Source organism: Botryllus schlosseri, chromosome 13, assembly GCF_051294905.1.
Source record: "Botryllus schlosseri isolate E-star chromosome 13, Bs_hap1, whole genome shotgun sequence".
NCBI lineage: Eukaryota > Metazoa > Chordata > Ascidiacea > Stolidobranchia > Styelidae > Botryllus > Botryllus schlosseri.
This window is the reverse complement of record NC_137248.1, coordinates 4,775,188-4,800,329: the sequence shown is the minus strand read 5'-3', so window position 1 is coordinate 4,800,329 and position 25,142 is coordinate 4,775,188. Positions and strand designations below refer to the sequence as shown.

Sequence of the window (25,142 nt, the reverse complement as noted above, 5' to 3'; positions counted from 1 at the left end):
CAACTGGAAATTCAGAAAAATTCTAATTTATGCAATGGAGGGATTCGAAAATTTTCTTTCACAACCTACGATTCACTTGATTCAAGATAACTTAGCAACCATAAGTACATTAATAGCTGATCTGAATAAGGTTTGTCGCCACTCGCCACACGACATTTCAATCTCCCAGAAAATAGGTAAATCCAATCCAAATCCTAATCCGTTCTGAAAAAATGTCTAATTCAAATCCAATCCAAATCCGACAAAATTTCACAAATCCTGTTTTTTCAAAACTTAATCCTAATCCATGCTCATCTCTGGTACGAGAAGGAAGACGATGATCACGTGATATACAGATATGAGAGAGAGCCAGGAGCTCTACACTATAAAGTACAAGCTGTAAAATATCAAATGGTAAGTTCGCCGACGGTGCAAAATCTACGATACAAACGAAATGCAGGATTGAAAAAATTTACTTTGTAAACAATTTTGGCAATTTTTTGACCGAACGCTACAATTTTTGAATAAATTTTGACACGTCAAAAAAAAAATCAACCTTATGATCAGGCGTTCACCGACAGTCGTGGAATCGACCCCTAGTGTACGTATGACGGCCATCATTGTTAGTCGTTAGATGGTGGAAAATACCACAACAAAAACAAACTTGAGCCAGGAGCCTGGCCTTGCATTTTGCAGCATTTTGTGACGCGGCCGTTACTCACGGTCTTATGTACCCCTGTGTAAGTGCGTATATACGATACAAAATATCAGACCAGGTAGTTTTGATAGTGTGTGCGACATTGGACTTCAACTAATCAACCTTTGACGGTATGTATCGCTTGCCATCTTGTTAATATCATGGGCGGCTTTATAGGTAAATTTGATGTGTCAAGTAATGACTCAGCTTTATTGAAAAATGCATGTTAAAGTATCTGGCAATTTCTATTCTGAATAACCCACGAGATGATATTACTGAATTTATAGTAAGTAATTAATCATGTAAAAGGTCCCGGTTCCTATAGCAAACGTAGCTTATCGCTCCGAAGCAAATCAATGCAACAGCCAACAGCAGTGGGCCAGTGGCCACCTCTATATATAGCTAATGGGTTTGAAATGCAAATTGGATCAATACCAATAGTGACAATAATTTTCATGTTGCATATGAACACTATAGACTACAGGCACACATGTACAGTAAATACAGATGGGATAACCGATATTGATTGAAATGAATTTTCATATTTTACCATTCAAGTGTAATAGGCCTACAAATAGCACATTGGTAGGATTAAATCTAAGTTTTCATCTATGAATCTAAAGTTTTGTTGGAACTTGTTTACACCGACCGAATGAATAAAGATGAAACTGAGAATCCGATACGGCGGTAAGACCAAGATAATAGCCTTGGAAGATCAACCAAGTCCAACGATAGACATTTTGAAACAAGCAATCAAGCAAGATATTTTCCCAGAGTGGCAAATCGAACAAGACAGCGAATTTGATGTGTCTCTCGACGGTAAAACGAGTGTCGGTACTGGCTCCAGTGTTCTTAAAGATTCTGGCATTGTATCGGGCGATCTTATCAAGTTAATTATGGGAGGGGGAAATGTTCTAACTGCTCCTGTAAATGATCCAGTAGTAATCACACCAGAGCCGGCTGTATCGTCGATGTCTGTGCAGGAAAACGATACAGCGGGAACTTCCACTGCAGATATTGAAGCCTTAGAAGAAGTGCCCTGCCTGTCTCCCGGCCCGATATTTTTTCGAGAATGTGATGGAGTATCACAAGTTCCACATCAGGTGCAGAAGATTTACGAAAACGACAGCATTCAAAATGAATTTCAAGCCGTATGCATCGTGTTACACTTTATGATGCGAGAAAGCGGTTTCTACATAGAAGCATTCGACGAAGATGATGATATATTACAATTACTCAAGCCAAGAGTATTTGAAGCAAGTTATATTCATGCTGCGGGTGGTCGATTGAAACTAAATTTTGTTTGCAATCTGCTTGGATCGTATATTTTGATCAATAGCGTAGTGGAGCCTTGCGAAAACACAGAAGATCAAATATTAACTCTACAAGTAGCTACTAAGGAGTTTATCGTTGACAAATTCAACTTTTCGAATAAAAACTCAAACGCGGCCGCCGTGTATAAAAATCTTTCAAAATTGAATCGACTGGTCAAAGAAACTATATCGCACCCTGCTATGAACCATATGCGTGAAGAACAATGTCTCCCGCCGTTACATGGTTTATTGGCGCTGTTTCCTGAAATACTAAACTACATCCTGTCATTTCTGGACTGTAAAAGCTTAGTGGCACTCGGACAAGTGAACAAAGCCTTGAATGACATCAGCAACGATGAAAATTTATGGCGTAATCTATACATCAAAGACTTCAAAGCACACCCGATCACGACTCACTCGTCTTGGAAAGAAATGTACGCAAACAGGTATAAACGAGAAAAAGAGAGAGCGCAGGAATTTGAGAGGTTTCGGAGATCGAATGATCGCGACCAGCTTTTCCCAAATCAATTCCAAGATCCACACTTTCCTCCTTATTTCCCCAACCAGCCATTCGGTATGATAGGGGGCGAACATGACCTTCACCCATCATTCCCATATGGCCCCTTTGCAAATCCGAACAGAAGATTACCCCCTGGTGGAAGGCCACATCCGTCCAACCCTGACAACCCATTACCGGGGTCTCGTTTTGATCCTATTTATCCTGGTGGGGCGTTCCGTCCTGGCCGCGGTGGTGGTATGCAAGACCCTGACATGTTTGGAGCTGGTTTGCAGGGGCCAGGTGGGAGGCCTCGACGTGGTTTAGGCGGTGAGGGTTTGGAAGATCCAAATTCACTTGGATTTGGTTTGCCGAGGCGTCCTGGAGGCCGTAGATTTGGTCATAGACCTGATTTTATTTGAAAAAACGACATTCTAAATGTTTTCATGCTCGTGGTTTCATTGTTGCTTATTGTTGGAAGCTCTATGTGAATATGCCATTTTTACGAACCGCATAAATTATCGATCTTCGTTGCAATGCATATTACGAACTGCAATTATTAGCGTGAATGTTTTGTTGCTAGCCCATCTGCGCTAGATGTATGAGTTAGCGTAGTAGGATTCTTTTGATTTTGAAATTGATGGAGGCATGGAGCGTTCGAAGTCGGAGATAGCCAGGGATGTAGCTCGGTCTTTGGAGGAGGATTTACTGGGGTGAGTGACATTTTAGTTTTGGTGCAAAAACTGTGTTGCCAGCGATAAAAAATTGACTGATCCCAATATGCAATGATGAAGCGTACGAAATGATGGTCTTACTGTCATTGCAGATTCTTGAGCGTTTTAATTTTTTGTGAATTCAAGTAGGCTAACATTAAATTCTTTTGGCTTCTAAAACCACGGTAAAGTATCTGAAATGTGTGTTTGCGGGTAGGCCTACAGAATGTTCTGTTATTACACCTAATGTCATGATCAAAAATAATTCTCTCCATAACATGCACTTCACAATAATGTGACGTGATTATCATGATGTTTTTTAAAGTGTTGGGGGTTTTACTGACTTGTACACAATAGAGTGAGATTTCTATCTGGAATACGGTGACACCAATCCAACTGTAACCGTAGGACTCGCGTTCTTTTTATTATTGAACTTGTCGACCATCTGGATTTTCCATACTTACATTTTTGAAGGGTAGACCAGACATGAATTGTCGCCCGATTTGAAGTAGAAAAATGAAGAAGAAAATATGGATGGTTAACTCATTACCGACTGTCTAGGTTTGCTGCAGATTTGGAACGCACCACACCATCTACAATCTCATTGGGTATTCAGTCTTCAATTCTCACCGATGCTGATCTACCGCCACCTATCTCGGCACTCGGCGAAAAGTTGATGAGGGAAATTCTGGCCCCGTCTCTTTCCGATATAGCTGTCAAGGTTTTACTGCAGATGCCTTGTGAATTTCGTATTATATGAAGTAAATTCTGCTGTTTAGGTCGACGGCGAAGTCTTTTTATGCCATAAAGAAGTTTTGAGGCAGAGGAGCGATTATTTTCGAGTGATGCTGCAAGCCCATTGGACGGGAAACTTCACTGAAGAGATAACTCTAAGTATATTGAAATTCAATAGTTGCCATTTTGGTAATTTTGATGACTCAAGCTAAGAGTAGGTTAGTTCAGTAGAAATTTGTACAAATGCTATTTAGCGTTGAAGTGAAATGATATGATCAAAGAGCGTGGTGTAACCAAGTCATATAACACCAGAGGTGGTCATTTACGAAGTAGCCTACTACTGTTTCCGAGTAGGCTTACCGATACTCAAGTTATGCTTTTTAACTACGTTTCCACTTAACAGCTCTGTAGGCAAAACAAATCTACCTACCTTTAAACTTTGGGAAGTCGTTTTCTGATATGCCTTCATCACCTTTATGAGGGATGGTTTTTGTCATGTCATGTGATTTGATTTATACATGTTTTCAGATGACATTGCCCCACCAGCAATTGCCGCTCTGCTGTGCTTTCTATATGGCGGCAGCATTGAAATGCCAAAATTCTGTTCCATATTCGACATCACGCAGGTTGCGGACATGTACGGCGTGTACGATTTACTTGAAGCTGTCAAATTTCACATTGTCACAAAAATGTGCCATTCTTTTCATAAACCATGCAAAGGTATGCGTGAATGTATAATTTCGCTCCATGCTTTCAATATTCTTTCGTGCATCGTTAAATAATAATAAATGGTATAACATTTTCTTGCAGCTTGTAAAGAAGAATTTTCTGATGTTTTGAGACTCGCCGCCATTTTCGGCAACGGTGATTTGTTGGATAAGGTTTTGAAGTGGAATGCAAAGTACTTTTTGTGTTTATGGCGCATCAAGGGTTATTATGCACTGCCGGAAAATCTACGCAAAAAATGTCTAAAGGCAGTCATCGAGTTTATTGTGAGTACTGCGCATGCGATACAGCCGAAAAGTTTCGATACTCATTAATGATCAGAAGGCCTACTCTTGTCAAGTATTTTGAAAACAACTACTATCTAATATAGATTTGGACTTGAATGACGGCTGAAATTGACTTTTTGGCAAAGATGACACTCGTGGTGACCAAGATATCCGCTATAATTATATGGCTCGTACTTAGCAAAAGTATTGGCAAGCATCACATCTAACACAATGTCCATTCAATGGAAAGCAATCTTAATATCTTCTGAAATCTGTCGATAAATATGGAACCGGGATTGAGTTGTGGCATTTAACCGTGACAGAATCTGAAATCTTTTGAAACTTCCGGGAAAGATGTGTACAGGCCAAATCACTTGAAAAGTATAATTAATGTTTCGTGTTGTTTTGAAATGGCGATGGTAAGTATTTATTTTATCATCTGCAGTTGCTGGGTACAAAATTGGAAGACGTATCTCTGAGACTGATGGCTTAGCTCAGTACTGCAGATGAAGTGGCCCAAAAACATACCCACTTGACGAACTAGTTCTATCAGGCAAAGCCTACTTGAGACACCTCAGTTACCATTTGCCGTTGGCTAAATTAAGTTAGATTCCTTCAGGAGATGAAAATTCTCTTCAGGTGCACGGTTTTAAAGCGTTTGACAAGTTCACTGCATCTTTCATTCCATTGTGGCGAATATGAATGAGCGTTACTGTGTGTTTATGAACACATCCTTGTGCGTTTGACAGGACGCTTCCAATGCAGTGCAGGTGTTGATTAAAGTCGACAAGCTTCTTTCTTCAATCACCCGCGTGCGATGGACGATGCCTGTCGTCGCGAACGCATCGGACTTGTTGGACTACTGCTGCGATTTCATCGCCAGGAACGTCTGGGTAATTGTGGATAATTACTCGATCGCAATTCTTGTCGAGGTAAGTTCCTTGTGTTGTGTTGTCTCTTTTTCATCCACCAAGGGACGGGACAACCTGCGCTAAGGAATGCACCATTACAAGAATTTTTAGATAGGCATAATATTCACTACCTTGATGCACTGCCCCTTCACTTCAGATTTGTTTTAGAAAGATGGGATCCTGAGCTTGCCCAATATTGAATCAAATATGGTTCGCCGAGACATGCTTGCGGTACAGAACTGACTCGAACGAAATCAAAATTTCAAAAGTATAGTAATCTTCTTCAGTTTTAACAGTTTCTGGTCCAATTTTTCAAGTATCAGTACTGCTAGATGAAATACCAATAATGTGGTAATATTCTTCGAAGTTACAATGAAGTGTCTGTCTTGGCCGTCCGAGTCTCGAGTCATGTGACTTGGTTCGAGTTTTTCTTCACAATGACTTGTGACTTGGTTACAACCCTGTTGACCGTCCCGAGTTATGATTTTTGCAACACTGTAAAACCTTAGTTTAATCGTGATCCCTCTCTCAGGGTACTGGCTGGAAACACGATTTGCTAGAAAGGCTTGTGACCGCAATTCGTGAAAACCTATGTGTGGAGAATGCGGCCGAAGTCTACACGTCTGCGAATCGAATGGTAGAGATAGCTGTGGATGGCCGCTGCACTGAGGTAGGCGGCGTGGACTCGGAATGAAATCAAGCAAGGGTTATGCAGAGATGACAATCTCATTGGGAGGGGGGATGAACGGATGTGAAGAAATAAGTCACTGTTGCTGTTGCTATTCAAGTAAAAGTTTAACTGTATATTTTTACTCAATTACAAGCGACAGCAGTAGTAGCAGTAGTAGTCTTTTCCAGGGCACCTCAAAACAGCTTCAGGTGTAAAAGGTAAATGTAGAATGGGAATGTCTAAAGTACTCAATTAAGTAATTTCAAGAAGTGGATATGGTAGTAGTCAGTACAAGTTGGCAGTTTTGCTTCAAAAACTGTGTGGCCGTAGCAGAAAAACTATGGGGCCGTCGACACGCAATTCAATTAGTATGTGTTGGCGGCCGTAAATTGAATTTACGAATTGACTCGAGAGATTTTGATTGATTTTGAAATTTTCTTCGTGCTAGCTGCCATTCAATGCCATTTTAGTGCAGTTGTGCCCACTGTACCCGCTAAGCTGCGCGCATGCACAATCGCGCAGTGCTGAGACGGTGTCTGCGCACAGAAAATTTCAGCTGCACACAAGAAAGCCGAAGACCGAAGTGATGAACTTTTTTTAGTCGTTACGCACGTTGTCCGAGGGACCGTGCAGTGACTTGGTGAGTGCGCGCAGACTCGTGAAAAATTAGAGGGAACATTGGCTGTGCCCTTTGCAATCTGAACAATACAGATGCAGAGGAAAATGATGGACCCCATATGGAACACCAACGAAATTTGTTTCTGGTGCGTGTGAGCGATTCCAACATCGTTACACTATACTGCCAATCCTGACGGGAGGTCGAGAAAAAACAGGATGTAACAATGGGACTAATAGCAATCGGCCAACCCGGAGACGCATCATCATTTATAACTTGTCCTAAATTTTCAAAGACACCCCCTCCAACAGCTCCACCAGCGAATCTGATCACATGGGCTTGATATTGATATGTAAATCAACTATTATGACGAAAGTCATTCTCGGCGCTATTACAAAACGAAACCCCATATCAATTCATGACATGACTACTCACGATGTCAGTACGTATAGTAAGGTGATTTGAATACGGTGAATAGTTTAGTCTCACACATTGGACAGTTCAACGGGTATTTGGTGTCCAGTTAGCTCATTGCGACCATGCTCTGGAATGCTGTCGAGTAATCGAAATGCGACCGTGAATAGCTAAAAGGTTGGCCGCCGCTGATATCCACTTTACCAAGTAGTTCAAAAAAAGTAGAATTACATGTTACTGGTCACCTCGGCTAATACGTCACCCAACCACCGATGCATGTTTTGCGGAATGACTGTAAAAAAATGTTAAGACGCTTACCAAGACACACGCAAACATATTGAGATTATTTTCCCTTCCAATAATACTACGTGACTTGATTTTAGTGGGAGAGTCTTGACAAGAAATCTCTTGCAGGAGATACGGGGAACACTGTCAGTATTGAAGAAAAAGGCGTGGTTGTTCCTCGTGTCGAATTGCTTCGCCGTTATACACACGGAATCCTGGCAGCGTTTGTCGGAAGATGATAAAAGGGCAGCGTCATCTCAAGCGTTACGCGGTGGCGATGAAAAGCGGAGGCCTTCGAAAAAGCCTGTTCTCTCGAGTTCACTGGTAATTGATAATAATAAGTTGTAATCGTAATCCTATAAAGCGGTGGTTCTTAATCTGGCAAACCCTTACGCAAGTCTACAAGCCTTTGGCAAACCTCACATAAAAATGATGCGCATCTAATGCAATATTAGAGAACAGTGGTTCTCAACCGCTGATCTACGGACCGGTACCGCCAAATATATTCGAATTTTCTATCTCAATCCTATAATCCACTGACTCGAGTCACGATTTTATGAATACTCAAGTTATTTTCTTAAAATACGGAAATGACTCGACTTAACCTGTGTATTGACTCGACTTGGACTCTAGTTATTGTGCATGACTCGAACCAAGTCATATGACTTGAGACTCAGACGGCCAAGACCGACATTTCACTGTAATTTCGAAGAATAGTAAAGTAACCACACTATTGGGATTTCGTCTATTGGTACTGGTAATTGAAAATGCGACCAGAAACTACTAAAAGTGAGGAAAATTAGTATATATGCATGCGAACCATTCGATATCACCAAACAGAGTTATAAAATGTGGGTTTTACAAGAATTTAACTGAAAACTGGGCAATCAACACAATGACTTGGACTCGATTCATAATACCATGACTCGGACTCGACCCTCTACTCACCGACTTGGATTCGGACTTGACTCGGTAGTGAATTGAAAATGACTCGAATTGACTCGAGTTAGAACTATAAAAGTGAGATTGACTTGTGACTCGGAGCCATGTGACTTGGTTACAACCCTGGATCCTGAGCCTACCCATTATTAAATTAGATATGTTTCACTGAGATATGCTTGTGGCTCAGAACTGCCTTTTGAAATGAATCCTGCAAATGGTGCGTGTGTTTGTATCAAACTATTTAAAAGTAATATGTCGGTTCGGGCAAGTTATATGTCAAAGCTATGGAGAATTTAAATCTAACTTTCTGTCAGTGCAATTATGCGTTACTACAGTGGCAGCTCGTGACAATATCGGGTGGTGGGGCAAGGGCTGCAAGCGACTTTTTATCGAGATGACGTCACAATGGCGTTTTCCAACGTAAACAAGTAACTTAATGATGGTACGGTAACATGAATTTCCCGGCAACAATGATTTTAACGTATGTGCCACGAGAGGTCCGCTGGTGAGCCGTGACTTGAAGTGTGGTAACTGCGTAAACGGCGTACGGAACAAAGATTCAACACGGTTCATGTTCGCATTAGACCTGACTAATTATCTGCAGAAATGGAAATGACTATAACTCGAGAGATAGCGTAAGCCTAATTGGAAAGGTCAACGAATTCGGACAGATACGCAATTGTTATCTCATAGATTGGGCCTGTCCTATTGAATCCAAAACATCATTGTAAAGGACTAAGAATAGCAGCCTCGGAAATTTGGTCTCGGTACAGCATAAGAGATTTTGGCCTTGAAACTGGAGACTGTAACACAACACATACGTTTTTATTACTGTCTTATAGGTCTGCTGCGAAATCGCCTTTGAAAAATATATTACCGAATAAATACGTGGATGAAAGCCTTAAACTTGGTACACTGTTACATGACATTATCGAGAAGTGGCCTCATGGCCCTTTTCGGTATGGTACACTGTCAAAATTAATGCGAACAGACCAACGCCGAATTTTGCGTAAAATTTACTGAGGAATAGGCTGATCAAGTGACGAGGGGTTGTACGCAAATGGCTTGAAGGCCACAATTTCACGGTGAAATTAACATTGGAGAATATACGATCAAAGTAAATATTTGAATGCAAACTGAGAATGATATCATCATCTCACTTAACGTTACCGCAGATACACCGGCTTTTGCGTGAAATCCGCAATGTGTCGTAGGCTAAAGTGTCAGATCGGAGCACATCTTTACCATACTCGACCTTGATAACGAAATTACTGCCCTAATCATTGAGTGTCAACCTTGAGACTTGGCACAGCGTTCGATACTAAAATCAAGACATACCGTGCAAAAGCTTATGACAGATCTAGGTAAGGAGCATCGTTAAAATCAATAGAGACCAATACCGGCTTTGCGTATAATCTGTTAGCGATAAATGACGAGTCAGCTCTCACTCGAATTAGGAAACGAAATTACCACTAACACAGTTCAGTGACAAACTTAAAACTTGGTACAGCGTTCGATACTGACATTAAGACTTACCGTGCCAAATGTCATAACCGATCTCAGTATTGAACACCGTCAAAACCAATGGATACCAATACCGGCTTTTGAGTAAAATCTGTTTGCGATACATGACGGATCAGCACACACTCAACTTCGGAAACGGAATTACTACCCTAAACTTTAAGTAGAAACCCTGAAACTTGGGGCAGTGTTAAATACCACCATCACGACATGACATAACAAGTTTCAAGAGTTTTCATGGTGTGAAACCCCATTAAAATCGACCTATACCAACAAAGGTCGACTAAACGCATATGACGGTAACAGAGTTCAGCTATAGATACGATTGTTACATCACACCTTAAGGGCACAGAGCTATCGTGCCCCGGTTGCTCGGTAATTTTATGAATAAGAGAGAGTAAATCACCGTTTCTTTATTATGCGCGGTTTTGAGAGAATAGACAGTGAAAGCTTGTTATGAGCGCTACCGGGGCAAGCCCCGGCTAGGCATTCGCAAAGCGAAAACACAGAAGAGAATTTGATTTTCGCATAGACTTCGCTATATATGGGCATTTACAAGCGAAAGGACAAGAAGTATACGATTTTCGCTGTGATTTCGGTTTATATAGATAGGTGTGCGTCTATAAATGGTAAAGAATTGTTATTGAACAGAATTTTAGGTGGGGCAATGCCCCAGTTGCCCTATAGGACGAGCCGCCACTGCGTTACTAGGTAGCATAATAGAGGCTATAGCAAACAGCAAAGTCACATTTCTTTCAAACGATACCGAATATTCACAATCAGGTTGGTGGTATTTACTCAACTTTGCCAGCTACGCCATGCAGAAACTTCAATAAAACCACATAGAATATCTTGTATCAAAAAGACACCATTAAATTTAGCGTTAATTTTGATGTTTGAAGGTTCACTTTTCTTCACTTTGACATTCAGAGTTATTGTTTCTTGGTAATGAGTGCAGAATCTGCGCATAGTGCTCTCAATGTCAAAATGAAAAAATTCAACCGAGCGCGGGTAAAGGGCAGGAGTAACTAGTAGCTTTATCGCATTAATCATTTTCTAAAAAGTAGCTCTTGCTTTCAAAAAAAGTTGGTGTCTTCAGAGAGACTGATAAAGATATGTTGAGCTTGATAAGGGGGCGATGAGTCAAAAAGGTTTCGGAACCACTGGTCTGAAATAGTTCTTACTTCCTTGAGTTTCGTTACACACAGCTTTCTGTAAATATGACTGATTAGGAAGTTGTCCACCCCTGATTCACGCCTTTATCGCTATGCGATATCACAATCAAATTTTATCTTATTCAGAATATCAAGCCCCTGCGACCAAAAGTGTTAGTCACGTCACCGATGAAAGTCAAAGCCAGGTCTGTATGAGACATTCACCTACGTCGCTCCATCAGACTGTAATATGTGTCTCGCAGGAAAACAACGACTCACCGCAATACTTCAAAATCTGGCACCGTTACTGTAGAACAGAACCCATGCGAAGAAGTGCCTGACCGTAAAGCAATCGTTTCCGAGGCGGAATTTGTAAGCGGTGCTTATATAGAAGAGCTGGTGATCACTAGTTACTACGGACAGCCTGGCGCGGCTCAACTGTGAATTTTGTTACATCATCGTGTTTATGGCTTGTCAATGTCACTGTGTCGTGTCGTAATTGAGTTCAATGTTGTAATCTTAGATCAAGTGATGCACTTCATGACAAATTTCGTGTGGTATTTTGTTGTGTGAAGCATGCCCTGCTTAGAAAGTTCATTTGCCGGGTTCAGACGGACGGAGTCACCGGTCATCGAGTATATAGCACCATGTCAAAGATAATCTGTTGAATATTGAAGAATGCAGCTCTTTCTGACGAAAATGCTTTTCACAAACTGTCGCGCTTGAGAGAGTGAAAACTTCCGAAATCAAAATTTGTAGTCATAGTATCGTAGAAACCAAGCTATCTTCGTCACATTAGTGACGTCTCAACAACAGAAGCCAATGATAGGCGCGCACCACGGTTGGCCTGCGCATGCCCATATTGATTTTGTTTGGACAGAGACCCCATGACAGCCATCTTAACTCAATGGTTACACGGCTGCTTTTGTGAGCCAGAGATAGCGGGTTCAACTCCCGTTAACTGTCCTCCAGAATTTGGCCCCAAACACGTGGGAGCCGATCGTATAAGCCAACACTCCTCGACCAAAGTAAAACATGTATGGTTCCTATTTCACACATCTATTGTGGCGGTTACGTCGTTGTTCTCACGGTTAGGGACCCCTGGTTCAACTCCCGCTGACTGTCTCCTAGGCTGTGCGGTCCAGATTCTCGAGAAGTCAGCTGTTTTAGCAAGACGTTTGCTAACGTTCCACGAGAAAGCAAATACTAGTAAGGTACATTATCAAATGCGCTCGACAGCAACCGTGGCGCAATGGCTACACCGCTGCACGCGTAATGGGAGATCGCGGGTTCGAATCCCGCTAGCTGTCCCCTAATTCGTGCGAGGTCGGTTAGAATGTCCTAATACATCGCGAGCACGTGTCCTCCTCACCCAACGTGAACAGATTAAAAAAAACATCATTCTACAAATCTTTACTCATCGCTTGTATAAGGGAGACCGGGGACAATTGTATCACTTCTTGTATTTTCTAACATTAGGCCTGCGTGTTTTTTTTGTGGATATTTCAATTCCAACGTCGAAAATGTTTGCTCGTAAATATATATGTACAGAACAAGTCGTTTCATGACAGTCTTTCTCTGGTAGGAAAACTTGGATCCATTCTTTGGAGCATAAAATTTGTCTATAATACTTTTAGATTAGGATTTCACTTTGGCGGTAGAAACTCTCTGCGGGCCGATCAAAATGCCGTCGCGGGCTGAATCCGGCCCGCGGTCCATATGTTGCCCATCCCTGCGCTAGATTCTAGACGTGATATGTTCATAAAATACGTGTTTCTTCATTTTGGTGCCATAAATGTTGCGATCACGCCAAAAGTATTGTCGGAAGCGTTATGCGTTAATATTGCATTAGCCTTCATCTGTGTTTGCGGAAATGGTTTTCGGTACTCCTCGTTCATATCAAAACGAAGACGCGGAATATCAAGACACTACCACGTATCCTACTTCAAGAAATACAGCAGCAAAATTAGCTTTGAGATATAAAAGTCCATCAATTTCTAGATAAATAATATGATGTTATCTTCAAAAAAAATCATTATTTTGCTGTTTATCATAAGCCTGCAGTTCATATTTGCACAAGACAGATGACAGTTGCACCATAATAGAGCTGAAATTAAACTAAAACTTGGGGGGGGTCCGCGCGGGGCCGTGACGGTCAAAAGTGCTCCGCGAAGCCAAAAAGGTTGAGAACCACTGGACTATAGTTGCATATAAAACAAACAGTGTTTTAAAACGCCTTTCGAAAACATGTTTTACAGCGTTTTAAACAAAAACCATTTTTTAAATAGGTGCCATATAATTGTATAAATACGTCCAAAAAACATTTAGTTTGAACCTACGGACGTTTTGCACCCAAAATAATCGACGTATACGATATGGGCTTGCTGGAACCCTCGGAACCGTCGTCTTTCAACAGTTTTCGCGCGTAAATGTTGATCATTGGGACGGAACGGGTGTTCTGATGATGATGACGGCTGATCGTAAAAATGCTACATACGATGTAATCCTGATTAAATATATTTTGGTCTGTTTAAAATAGTGATCGGAAGCCCTTTTGGTCGAAGGAACCATATATATCCTATATTTGCAATTGTCAGTGCCAATCAATTGTGATGTCACAATAAAATATTCGTGACGTCATGGCTAAAAAAAGGAAATAAAAGACACTATAAAAAAACATTTTTTAAACAAGGGCCTTGATTTAAACATGCTTGTTTTAAATTGATTTTTGTTTTAAATGTACGAATGACACTGACATCGGATTCCGACTAAGTCTAACATATTGAGATTTATTAGAATTTTATCGAAATCGCAATATTTTCGATCAAAATTCGTCAAGTCTCGGCTATCTATCACTCGCTGCATCACTGTGACAGCACGAAACGGAATTTCACAGCATCGTCAATAACATCACCGATTCTCAATAAAATTTCCTAAAATATCACGCTACTGGAGGAAAATAATAAACTTGCGTCTATCCGCCACCCTCACGTATTTTCGTCGAAAACGAGCTGGAGCAAAATCATGAACTTCTCGTGAAGTATAGCAAAGTTATATATGACTCGTGCAACTGTAAATGATGCTTAGGATCCCGTGGTGAAAATCGTTCTTGGGCACAATAACTTTACGGTGGGCGATTTGAAGGCCGAAAACGAGGTCGAAAAGGTCGAAAACTATAGACTTGTATCTATTATAATTATGCTAACAAGTTGTGATAAGATAAGATAGGTCATGTTTAGATATAGTTCGGAATACAAGTTTATCATGTCTTCAAATGCATTGAGGCGAGTGCACGTGTTCCAGCATATCTTGTGATCTCATAACAATCTAAAATTCCAGAAGGACATTCCGCTTTTTAGACTTTGTCATTCCCAAATCCCAAGAGTCAAAACATCGACCTACCTAGACTGATCCTTTTCTTCTTCGGCTTCCCTTTTGTGGAATAATCTTCCAGCTTTTATCAGATTATTTAACTTTTTAAATCAGTGGTTCCCAAATTGGGCGACATCGACCCCCAGTGGGCGAAAATAACAAAGGGAGCGATTGGAGAGAGAAAATGTTAGAGCGTTCAGTTGGATATATTTAATTACCAAACCAACGGTACAGGCACAAAATATACGTGAGAAACTGGTTATCCTCGTCTCAAACTAACCTCAGATATGCCGAGTTCGCCGCGATAAGTTGACCTTTTCTGTTCTCAATTTACCAGCGATAAGGGAGATAAATATATGTCGAGCTCTAGATGTTTTAAGCGTAAAGTCAATACCGTTTTATTTCCACGTATACGCCCATACTACTATGGGCCTATACTATAGGGTCGCAAGATGCTACCAAAACTCAGATTTGGGTCGCCGTCTAAAAAGTTTAAGAACTACTGGCCTATAGAGTTCATTATTTAACTGCAACTATGCACTCCTTATTTTCAACATGTCTATATATTTTTTTTACATTTTATAGCTCTTGTGTACAGCGCCAGCCCCTTTTGGAAAAGGGTGAGATTGAAGTAAACCTTCGAAATTTCACTCATAGAGTCAAACTGTTATTCTTATACAATACATGAGGCGGTAAAATTACAGAATCGTTGGTGGTAGATGACGAATTGACACGGATTGCAGAGGTAGAGACGATTGAAAATGAAGAATCGAAACCTAGAGGCATTTGAATTGAGTTAAACAGTAAACATGTATTGTAATTGCACGTGTGACAGATTTTGGAAGCGTAACAAAATGCTTGTTTGTGCCCGGATCATTCCTGTTGCCGTATGGTGCCAAATTAATATCGCGCTTGTACTTGCAAATCCCGAAATCAATAATTCTTAATCTTAATCTTCTTATCAAACGTAAGAAAAAACACAGAATTATACCAGATCTACCCTGAATTCCCCAGCCTGACCCAAAACCACAATCAACAAATGACAATGAAGTCGGGCTACCACATATACGTATACGTCCTCCGTTAGGAAGAGTATTTGTCCTCCTTTTTCAGGTTTTTGGAAATGTCGTCCGAGGACGCCTAAATGTCCTCCTTTTTGGCAATTCGTCCTCCTTTACAGCTTTTACGGCTAAGATAATGGAGAGATTCGAGTGAAAATATGTATAAATGAGGCTAAACAGAAAAATCGTGGTTCAATCGAAGGAGACGGCCATTTTTTAGTCAACACCACACTAATTTTAAGTGAAAAGTGTGTAAATCGGGAGTCGAACGAAAGTGATGACCTTTTTTCAGTCAAGCCACCACAGCAGAAATATTGAAATCGACTGTTTTCAGTTTTGAGCAACTAACTTTTCCGATTTGGTAAAAGTAGCGTAACCACTGCCCTAAAGTCGTAACTGCTTATCTCAACCTTACAGTGTGTTCTACTACTACTTCTATACCTCTTATATGATACAGGTCATGGTCATCGATAGATACTGGCCATAAATCGTGGGTTTTCCGATTTCGCGTTGAAGATCCGATCCTGGCGTGCCTCAGTCGTGGTACTAACGGCAGCGTGGTTGATAAGTATTGCTTTTTCCTTGCCGATCCTTCTATACTCGGAGGCTGCCGCAGACGGAACTTGTCGGTATGAATCACTATGAATTTCCAGTATATAGCGGTCGCACCGACGAAATCCACATTTCCATAAAACTTGTGGCCTACATCGGACAATTATGAATGCCTGCAATATAATGTCGAAACTCTATATTACGAACGATATAGATTTGATTTCAGTAGGGGAGACCGGGGACAATTGTAACACTTTTTCATTTTCTAACATCACGTGTTTTTCTAAGGAAAATTTCATTTCCAAAGTTTTATATGAAGAAGCCAACAACTCGATAGTTGATATAAAAACTAAAATGAAACTCAATCAACAATCAATCGTGGAAATTTTGGGTCGAGAAAATCGTCGCTCCAATGTTACAATCGCCCCGTATACCCAGGGGCAATTGTAACGCACATGCGGGGCAATTGTAACACTGTTATTTATAACTAAAAACAAACGAAATGGACAACAAAAACGGGATCACAAATAGCATTATCGCATTACACTTAAAAATAGAAGTTTTAACGCTTCCAGGTTACGCCCCATCGCATTTTCGGCATCTGAATAAAGTATCCCCCTTTCGTGCCTTCTGTACAATAAAAACATTTATTTCATCATCTCCCTGCTCATATTCGGCCTCTTCTACTAAGATGCTGTAGTTCAGCGCGCATAATGGGTTTGGCATTCGGTCACCTGCGAAGCTGCGAATAAAACGATCTGGCAGAAATATCTTCGTTGAATGGGCCGATGATAGTGTAGCAAAACGAGGACGCAATATTGTGTGGCGTCAAAGCTAATGGCATTCTTCTGTTATGTACAAAATTAAAATAAATTGTTCACACCAAATGACAGAATGTAAATGGGACATGCTCAAAGTCAGGGGATGAGGATTCAGTCATGGGCAAGTTCTTCTTAAGTGACCCTTGAAGTTGATACACAAAAAGTCGAACAATATGAGAAAGGGTGGTAGAATCACGGAAATAATCGAGCCCTGTGATTCACATCACGCAGATGAGCATTCAGTCTAACATGAGCTCATTAGTCTAACATCCACGTACATAATTTGATATATACTGTTTTTTTAGCCAAGTTTGTTTTTGGCGAAGAGAGGGTAATTTAACAGTATATATCTTGGTAATTAATTTGGTAATAATGAATAGAATAAACTCGGTAGACTATCTTGAAACATGAAACAGGAAATGAAACATATGTCTGGGTATAATATTGATTGAAGTCCGTGCAGTATCTCGAAATGTTATACAGGAAATCTGGTATGGCATGAAGTAATTCGTATTTATATATGTAGGTTGCATATCTGAAATATTCATCCATTCAATTCGATTCGACGATTCAATAAATTTACAAGTGGTGGAGACAGAAACAAAATCACTTTGTACGTGTGTTCAATTACGGGTGTACAAGACTGACACTGCGAGGTTGTACGTCAACCATCAGACCGTGTCAACGCCGTTGGACTCTGGTCCGTCGAAAGGAAGATATACGCAGCGAATTGTCATAAGTAACCTTCGGAGTCAGATTATCGACAAAAGACATTCGCCCTGCGTTATATCTTGCTACACTTTAGCTGCATGATTAGTCTGAACGGTCTCGTCTGGGAGATATGCTTGGTCTCTATTTGCCCCCGTGTTTGGTACCGCAGACTGACGATCCTGTGCCAATGCGCAAGTGTCGTTGCGATGGCTTGACCTTATTGTCGGTATGATGCCTTGTATGCGCTTCTTCAAATTTCTGCAGTTGAAGTAAAAGAATTATTGGTTTCAGTTTCCCAATATAACGAATCATTTAAATGTATGCAAGCTTCATTATCTGGAAGGTTGTGAATTGATCTCAGTTGGAAAATATCAGAGGTGGTCAAAGCAATCCGAGTTGGTACTCAAGTTATAGTATGGAAGTCGACGTAACACTGCAGATTTCTACTCAATCACAAGAAGAAGTATATTTGGTTAAATGGTCATGTACATTTTGCAGTAAATCGAGACGACTTTACTTTCGGAATCGCAGGCTGCATATCTTTCAGACCAACGCAAAGTCATTAATGATGATGACAATACGAATAGGTGGGATTTTCCAAAAGTATATTGGGTTTGGGCAGTGGTGAGCAAACTACGGTCCGCGGACCGCATGCGGCCAGCAAAACCATTCTGTGCGGCCCGCGAGCGTCTAAAGATACTTTTTAAAAATATTGATAAAATGCGAACTAAAAATCGAATTAATGCAGGGACTTGTTTAAACTTTTTCTCAGAATATTTCACGATGACACGATGATAATTCTAAGACAGTGGTTCTCAAACTGGGGAGAGCGCTGAGCAGAACTGAAATTGTTTTTCACGCTGCTCGCGATTGTCATCCACTTCATAGTTGTTGGTCTGTATTTAGTCTGAATTTCATATTTACAAATCTCTCATCCGCGGTCGTAACCTTCAAAGCCATCAAACTATCCGTTAGGTTTGCAAGCATCCTGGTTGCGTTTTGTGATATGACGATAAGGTGGCGTGAAATATTTAACCATCATAAGGGGGGTGGGTGGGGTGGGGTGCCTTAAAAAGTTTAGGAACCACTGTTCTACGGTAAATAGTTCCTTTACCTCCTTACTTATGTTTAATTTCGGGCGCGACAGCCCGATATCAAAGCCCACGCAGTTTGAAAGGTTTCAACTGCTAAACAACACAGAGAACCTAAAGGAGATTGACATAATTCGTATCACGAGTGGGATTTAATTTTGGCCACTCTAGTTTGAATTATTTCAGTGATGTGCTTATGCAAACGATTCGCGCGTGTATTAGGTAGATTCTTTCTCTGTATGCGTAGAATTGGGGTATTTATATTTTATCTACACATAATAGAAGCGTGTTTGAATCCAACATGGGTATGATGCTGTCAGCATTGTGTGTCCTGGAACTGAACCCACAGTGGAATTAGTAAATCTACGAACAGACAGCTGCTCGCCGATTTAAATTTCAATCCTGTTCTAAGAATCGGGACAACCGACTATCATCTCTATGGCTTTGAAAGGTTGATTATTGAGGTCGACCAGCCTATGAAATCTCGCCACTATATGTTTCTGACGCGTGTACGATATCATCACAGCAATGTTTAGTTTGTTTTAAATAAGCACATATATTATCTCCATGTCCCAACAAAGCCGAACCTAGAATCATACGCATTTTGAAGCGCTTCGGTTGCTAAATATCCAAGACTTTCCAAACGGAAATGAGTTTGTTCGGATCGAAATCGTGATTTTAGTGTAGAACTTTCAGTGCTGTACTTGGAAAAATCGATTCGTGCGTGTGTTTGGTAGATTCGTCCTCTATATGCGTAGTTAGTTGCAAATCATTGATAGCTTCGGTCTCAACTCATCAATAATGAGTTGTCCAAAGCAATAAAAAAGCGGAAAGGCGAAGATGAATGCTGCTGCAATCAATAAAGAATCAACTTATAGTTTGGCCTATACTTCCGTCCCGGCGTCGATGGTAACGCAATGCGTATTACTTGTCATAATATGACAATATATTAAAATGAATTCGTTGCTGCATTCATTTGATAGGTTGTGCCTATAATTCGAATGTTTGGATTCAAAACACCATTTGAATCCAAACATTCGAATTATAGGCACAACCTATCAAATTATGAGGTGCAAAATAAATCAACGGAATTATGTTTGAGACAATAGTAAATTATGTTGATGTCGTCCTCACAAAAGAACGAAAGAAAGGCAAGTTGAATACAGTAGGCCTTATGCTGAAACTCATTTAACGGTTACATGTTGGTGTCAGAATTTTGAGTTCTGAAGTTTGACCAGACGCAGAATCAACATATCTATAACCTGATCGTTGCTCACATCAAATTTACATCCTATCCTAAGAATCAGGACAACCTTCTTTCATCCCTTATTTTGACGAATTGATTCTGGATGGCCATGATCTCGGTAATGTTTCTAAGTCGTGTGCGTTATCATCAAATCAACATTTAAATTGTATTCATATGTATACTTCCAAGTCTTCGGCTACTTTATATCAGGGGTCCGTAAAGTGTGTGTCACGAAGATTATAATTTGGGGTCGCGATGTCGTCCGAGCGATCTTTTAATATGTAATATTAGTTGAATTTCTTTTAACTACTATAGAACAATCAGCGAGACGCGCAGAAAAGTCATCACAGCAACTAGGCTTGGTCACAAAAATGTGCCGACCTTTGTATTGGCTTGAATCCACCACAAGATTTGTCCGACTATGTTTTCTCTGACAAACACCGTCGGGGAGCGTTGGCATGCTTTAGTACAGGGGTGTGCATTTGTGCAACCATCGGGTGCGAGACTATGAGAGAGAGAGAGAGAGGAGTTACGAGGCCAATACCTACCGCGCCAGGACACATGAATACATTTCGTCTTGCCCAGCATGTCGATAGGTGAAGTAGGCCTACGGTGCCAAAAATTGCCGGCGATAAAACCAAAATGGCCGTCGCGGCTTGGCTATTAATACCTTCGATATTTATATGTCCGGTCGTCGAAATAGTTAGTACCGTATAGTCTGAGGCTGAGTAGAAAGTCGGTACTAGTGTGACCAGTGGTCAAATAACAAGCTCTAATTTGAAATAGCGTGAGTCATGCAGACATTCCATAGAGCTACATTGCCTACCACTGCTGTCTGCGCGTTGTTTATATCGTATGTATGCCCGCATTATGAGGCATATATTAAAATGCATACGATTTGATGTGTGAGGCTTGGGTCGCGAGATGCCACTAAAACCATCGCAGTCAAAATGGTTTAAGAACCACTGCTTTATTATATTCGAATAAAAGCTTGCGTTTTGGTTTATTATGACGATTCTACTATAGTGCGGCCCGCGAATCAATTCAGGTGTTGATTGCGGCCCACGATCTGAAAAGTTTGCCCACCCCTTTGACCTAACTATATAATCAAATACCAATATTGGGTTTTGGTTTATAAAACCAATTTTATATATTGCGGCTCGCGAATGGATTTAGATGTTGAATGCGGCCCGCGAGCTCTAATGTTTGCTGACCCCTGGGTTAGGGTTATATAGGAGCCATTTCGCAAATCTGTTATGACAAAGCATGGCAAAGCAAAGCACTGCTTAGCAATCTGTTCAGCATAATAGCGGAAGTATTATAACAACATAACTACTTGAGTAAGTATTGTAATTAGGCAAAACCTACTTCCGTACTCCGTAAAAACGTACAAGTACTTCGTTACTGACCACATCTGGAAACAATATTTTCAGTGACGTAAAATGACCATAGGCCTTTGATTATATGTCAGGCAGGAGGAAATAGCGTAGCGGTGACGATAAGCGCCTGCCAAGCAGGCGGACTCGGTTCGATTCCCGTCGGAGGTTCATTTGAGCTCCTCTTCCCCCGCTGTTTAAGTAAAAAGACCTGAAGAAAGAAAGCACTCACAAGGAATGGAAAGACCTAGTAGAGAGGGCCGCGGCTTCAAAAAGAGCAACATCGAAAAAGAACTGTGATATTGGGCCCTCTAGGCCGAGGTGGATGTTTGAGTAAAGGATCGCTATACTGATGTCGTGTCGTTCGACATCCTCCTATCTGTTCGTTACATTGCATTGTGTGTTATCGCATTGTATGTGTAGCTTGCTCAGATGAAAATTATAACCCAATGTATTGTATCAAATCAAAACGCCGAATTCATCAAAGGCAAACAGAAGAATTGAGAAGAGGCAAACTTATTTTCCGCTCTCCACTGCGCGAAATTGAAATTTACAGCTTTGGCTCTGAAGCACGACAATGTCAGTTTTGAAGCAGAGATACCGTCTTCTACACTCAATACAAGCTGTACTTAGAAATTAATATCTGCTTAGGAGATGGAACAATTTGGCTCCAAACAAATCAAGCTCTGAACATAAATATGGAGCACTACATGTTGTACAATGTACAGTACACGCATAAAAATCGATTTTCATTCATTACATACTCTGTCCTTAGGCCATCAGGTGTCTCGTTTCCCTCGCTTTGATTTCAAATATTTCACTAAAATTATTTTCGGTCAAACATAAGTTGTTTGGTTTTGTACAAGAACGTCTAATATAGTGCTTGGATGAACTTTTGAGCCCTCCTATCCAAAATACAGCGTATTTTCCGCGTCTAGGGCTTGGCACAATGATTCGAGTACTCGAATCTGAATCGAGTATTAATTTTAATGATTCGAGTCGAGTAGTAAAAGAAGATTTGTTCAAGTACTGAAATTATACGCTCCTCGCAACTGAAAGTTAATTTAGTAACGAGAAATATAGTTTTGATATTCCCCACTGAGGAAGCCTTGAAACCTTGATTGGCCACTGAATGTCTGCCAGTACACCCGCTTCTGAACCAGGCTTTTGGTTACGTAATAGTTATGGTGCACAAATATTAATTCACTACGGCTAGTGAGAGACAAAGTTATTATCAAAGCTACGATTAGTGGGGCGTCGTAAGTCAAATAAGCTTTTACAATTGCGTCGCAACTATAAAAGTTAGGGAAACACTGTACTTGCATTTCCTGTTAGGTTTATTTGAATTATTCCACGTCAGAAAAATTAACAATTATTCACGATTTTCATCCGCACTCATCCGGATTTTCATTCGCATCGTTCGCAGTTCGCACCACCTTTGTCATTAGCACAAGTGCGTACCATCCCACAGGTTAAAAAGCACTGCTCTATAAGACTACAAGGACTGTATTTTTTACCTGATTTTTTCCGATAAATTTATCATTATGAAGTATACGAACGGGTTGATGGCCGAGTTGGAGAGCGCGATATATCCCGAGACAGCTTCCAAAATTTGGCAGGACTCAGCCTAGGATCAAAATGATTGCAATTGAATTATATATGCGATATGAAAATATTTATTTCACTGCGATTGCTTTATTAGGAAGCAGCAAGATAGATGTCGTTTGAGCGGACCTCTTTAGACAAATTATTAGTTCTTCGGATCTATGCCTAAATTTTTCCCGAAACTCAAATAACATTACTATTACTATTGTAATATTTATGCTTCTCAACTACTGTACACCGTGTCAAATTGTTGTTGTTACACCATTGGCATAAACGTTGAATAAACAATTGAGGTCATAATCACTGAACGAACATAGCTAGCAGAGTCGAGGCACGATGTTTATCTTACATTTGCAGTTTCTTTCGAATCATTTAACTTTTTGAATGGATTTTGGAAGCGATTTCAGAGACCTTTCTAGTTAGGAAGCTGTAAAGCAGCAGAAGGCACGCAGAGCAATGGCCTTGCAGTAAAGTGTAGCCAGACGGTAGCTTTGAACTAGGGTTGCATTCAAAACCAATGGTGTTTTAAAACAGTGTTTTTTTAAAAAAAACATGCCTTTCCAAAATGTTTTTCTTCTTCAAAACCTGTAAAGTATGTCCTAATTGTGTAACTAATTTTGAAAAAACATGTGGTATGACTAGTATGACCTGCGATTTGCCGACGTATACGATGCGGAATGGTTCGAACCCTCGAAATCGTCGTCGGTTGAACAGTTATAGCACGTGAGACATATAGATCATTGGTACCATGGTACGTAATGGATGTTCTGACGGCAATAAACGCCGATAGTAAAATGCTGCCGTAATAATGCTGCTGCTGATATTTTTGGTCCATATAAGACAGGGGTCGGAAGCCTTCTCGTCAAGGAGCCAATTTTACCCTATATTTTCAATTTCAACGACACTCCACTGTGACGTCACATTTATAGATTCGCGATGTCATCAATAAAAAAAACACAATAAAACATTTTTAAACAAGGGCCAAGTTTAAACATGTTTGTTTTAAATATTATTTTGCTCTAAATGCAACCACACTTATAACGTACCGTATACATAGGCTATGCTTCAGGCAGAAACAATAAGCTACAAACTTATTCGGATTTTAAATACAAAGTTTTTTTGTCGACTGAATGGAAATTTTTTGCTGGCATTGTAGCAGCAGGATGGATTTCTTTTAATGCATACCGGTACCACGGGTACAGTTTATCCTCGAATGCTTGAGCTTGACACATGTGCATAAGAGAAATAGAAGTAGAAAAAAAAATCGTTTTTTTTTCTCTCAAAATTCATCAAGGAGTCAGGACTCAGGACTCAAAGACCCCAGGTTGGATACCACTGCACCATACCCTATTTATTGGAAGGCGAATGCGTTGGCAAGGGATATGTATCTGTCGCACTTTTATGAAGAATGCCACATGGGTAATATTCCTCGGGTAATCTCATTTGCTATAGTGCTGGTTTCGCCCAGATAATTTGCCAGAGCTACGTCAATTACACAATAAGAGAAATCTATAGCCAAAGTTACCACACCGTTTTCTTAGAATTTTCCCCAGCAGTTATTGCACCAGTCACGAGTAGCAGCCTCCAGACGTGGACAGGTGTCCAGCAAGCGATAAACACCAAAACAAGGGCTAGGCACGTAAGCAATGGACCGCGTCGTCGTTGGTCGAAACACCTGCCTGTCGACCGCTTCGTTGACTTTATGATGTAAACAAAAATGAGCGCATAACAAACGGCCATGACCTGAAAAGTGAAAAAAAGTATAGAATTAACGTTCATTTCTACGTTGGGCTAAGTATACTTGAAATCAGAGTTAGCGTTGGTAGTTCAGTAAAAGTAGAAGCAAAGTCTTTAAAATTCCTCTCAAAT

The 25,142-nt window shown here is 40.5% G+C and overlaps 2 protein-coding genes across 4 annotated transcripts in view; both read left to right on the top strand.

Annotated features, from left to right (window-relative positions):
• The first annotated feature begins 1,208 nt into the window (after positions 1-1,208).
• LOC145454782 (F-box only protein 7-like) lies at positions 1,209-3,068 on the top strand. The gene has a single exon (XM_080332763.1). It carries the CDS (start codon positions 1,339-1,341, stop codon positions 2,905-2,907), a length of 1,569 nt encoding a protein of 522 aa, XP_080188889.1. The 5' UTR covers positions 1,209-1,338; the 3' UTR covers positions 2,908-3,068.
• The window catches only part of LOC145454783 (BTB/POZ domain-containing protein 8-like), a 66,831-nt gene continuing 44,755 nt past the window's right edge, over positions 3,067-25,142 (top strand). The window contains exons 1-10 of one of the 3 annotated variants that reach the window (XM_080332765.1): positions 3,067-3,198; positions 3,771-3,919; positions 3,978-4,092; positions 4,462-4,653; positions 4,744-4,925; positions 5,675-5,857; positions 6,369-6,506; positions 7,951-8,145; positions 11,586-11,644; positions 11,702-11,986. In XM_080332765.1, the coding sequence (XP_080188891.1) occupies positions 3,875-3,919; positions 3,978-4,092; positions 4,462-4,653; positions 4,744-4,925; positions 5,675-5,857; positions 6,369-6,506; positions 7,951-8,145; positions 11,586-11,644; positions 11,702-11,882 (1,290 nt within the window). In that variant the 5' untranslated portion in view covers positions 3,067-3,198; positions 3,771-3,874 and the 3' untranslated portion in view covers positions 11,883-11,986. Of the gene's footprint in view, positions 3,199-3,759; positions 3,920-3,977; positions 4,093-4,461; positions 4,654-4,743; positions 4,926-5,674; positions 5,858-6,368; positions 6,507-7,950; positions 8,146-11,585; positions 11,645-11,701; positions 11,987-25,142 lie in introns of those variants that run through there. The other 2 variants (XM_080332764.1, XR_013920228.1) reach the window with 2 other exon arrangements.

Coding starts and splice junctions, on each gene's coding strand:
- LOC145454782 (XM_080332763.1), top strand. CDS start 1,339: ATGAAACTGAGAATCCGATACGGCGGTAAGACCAAGATAATAGCCTTG.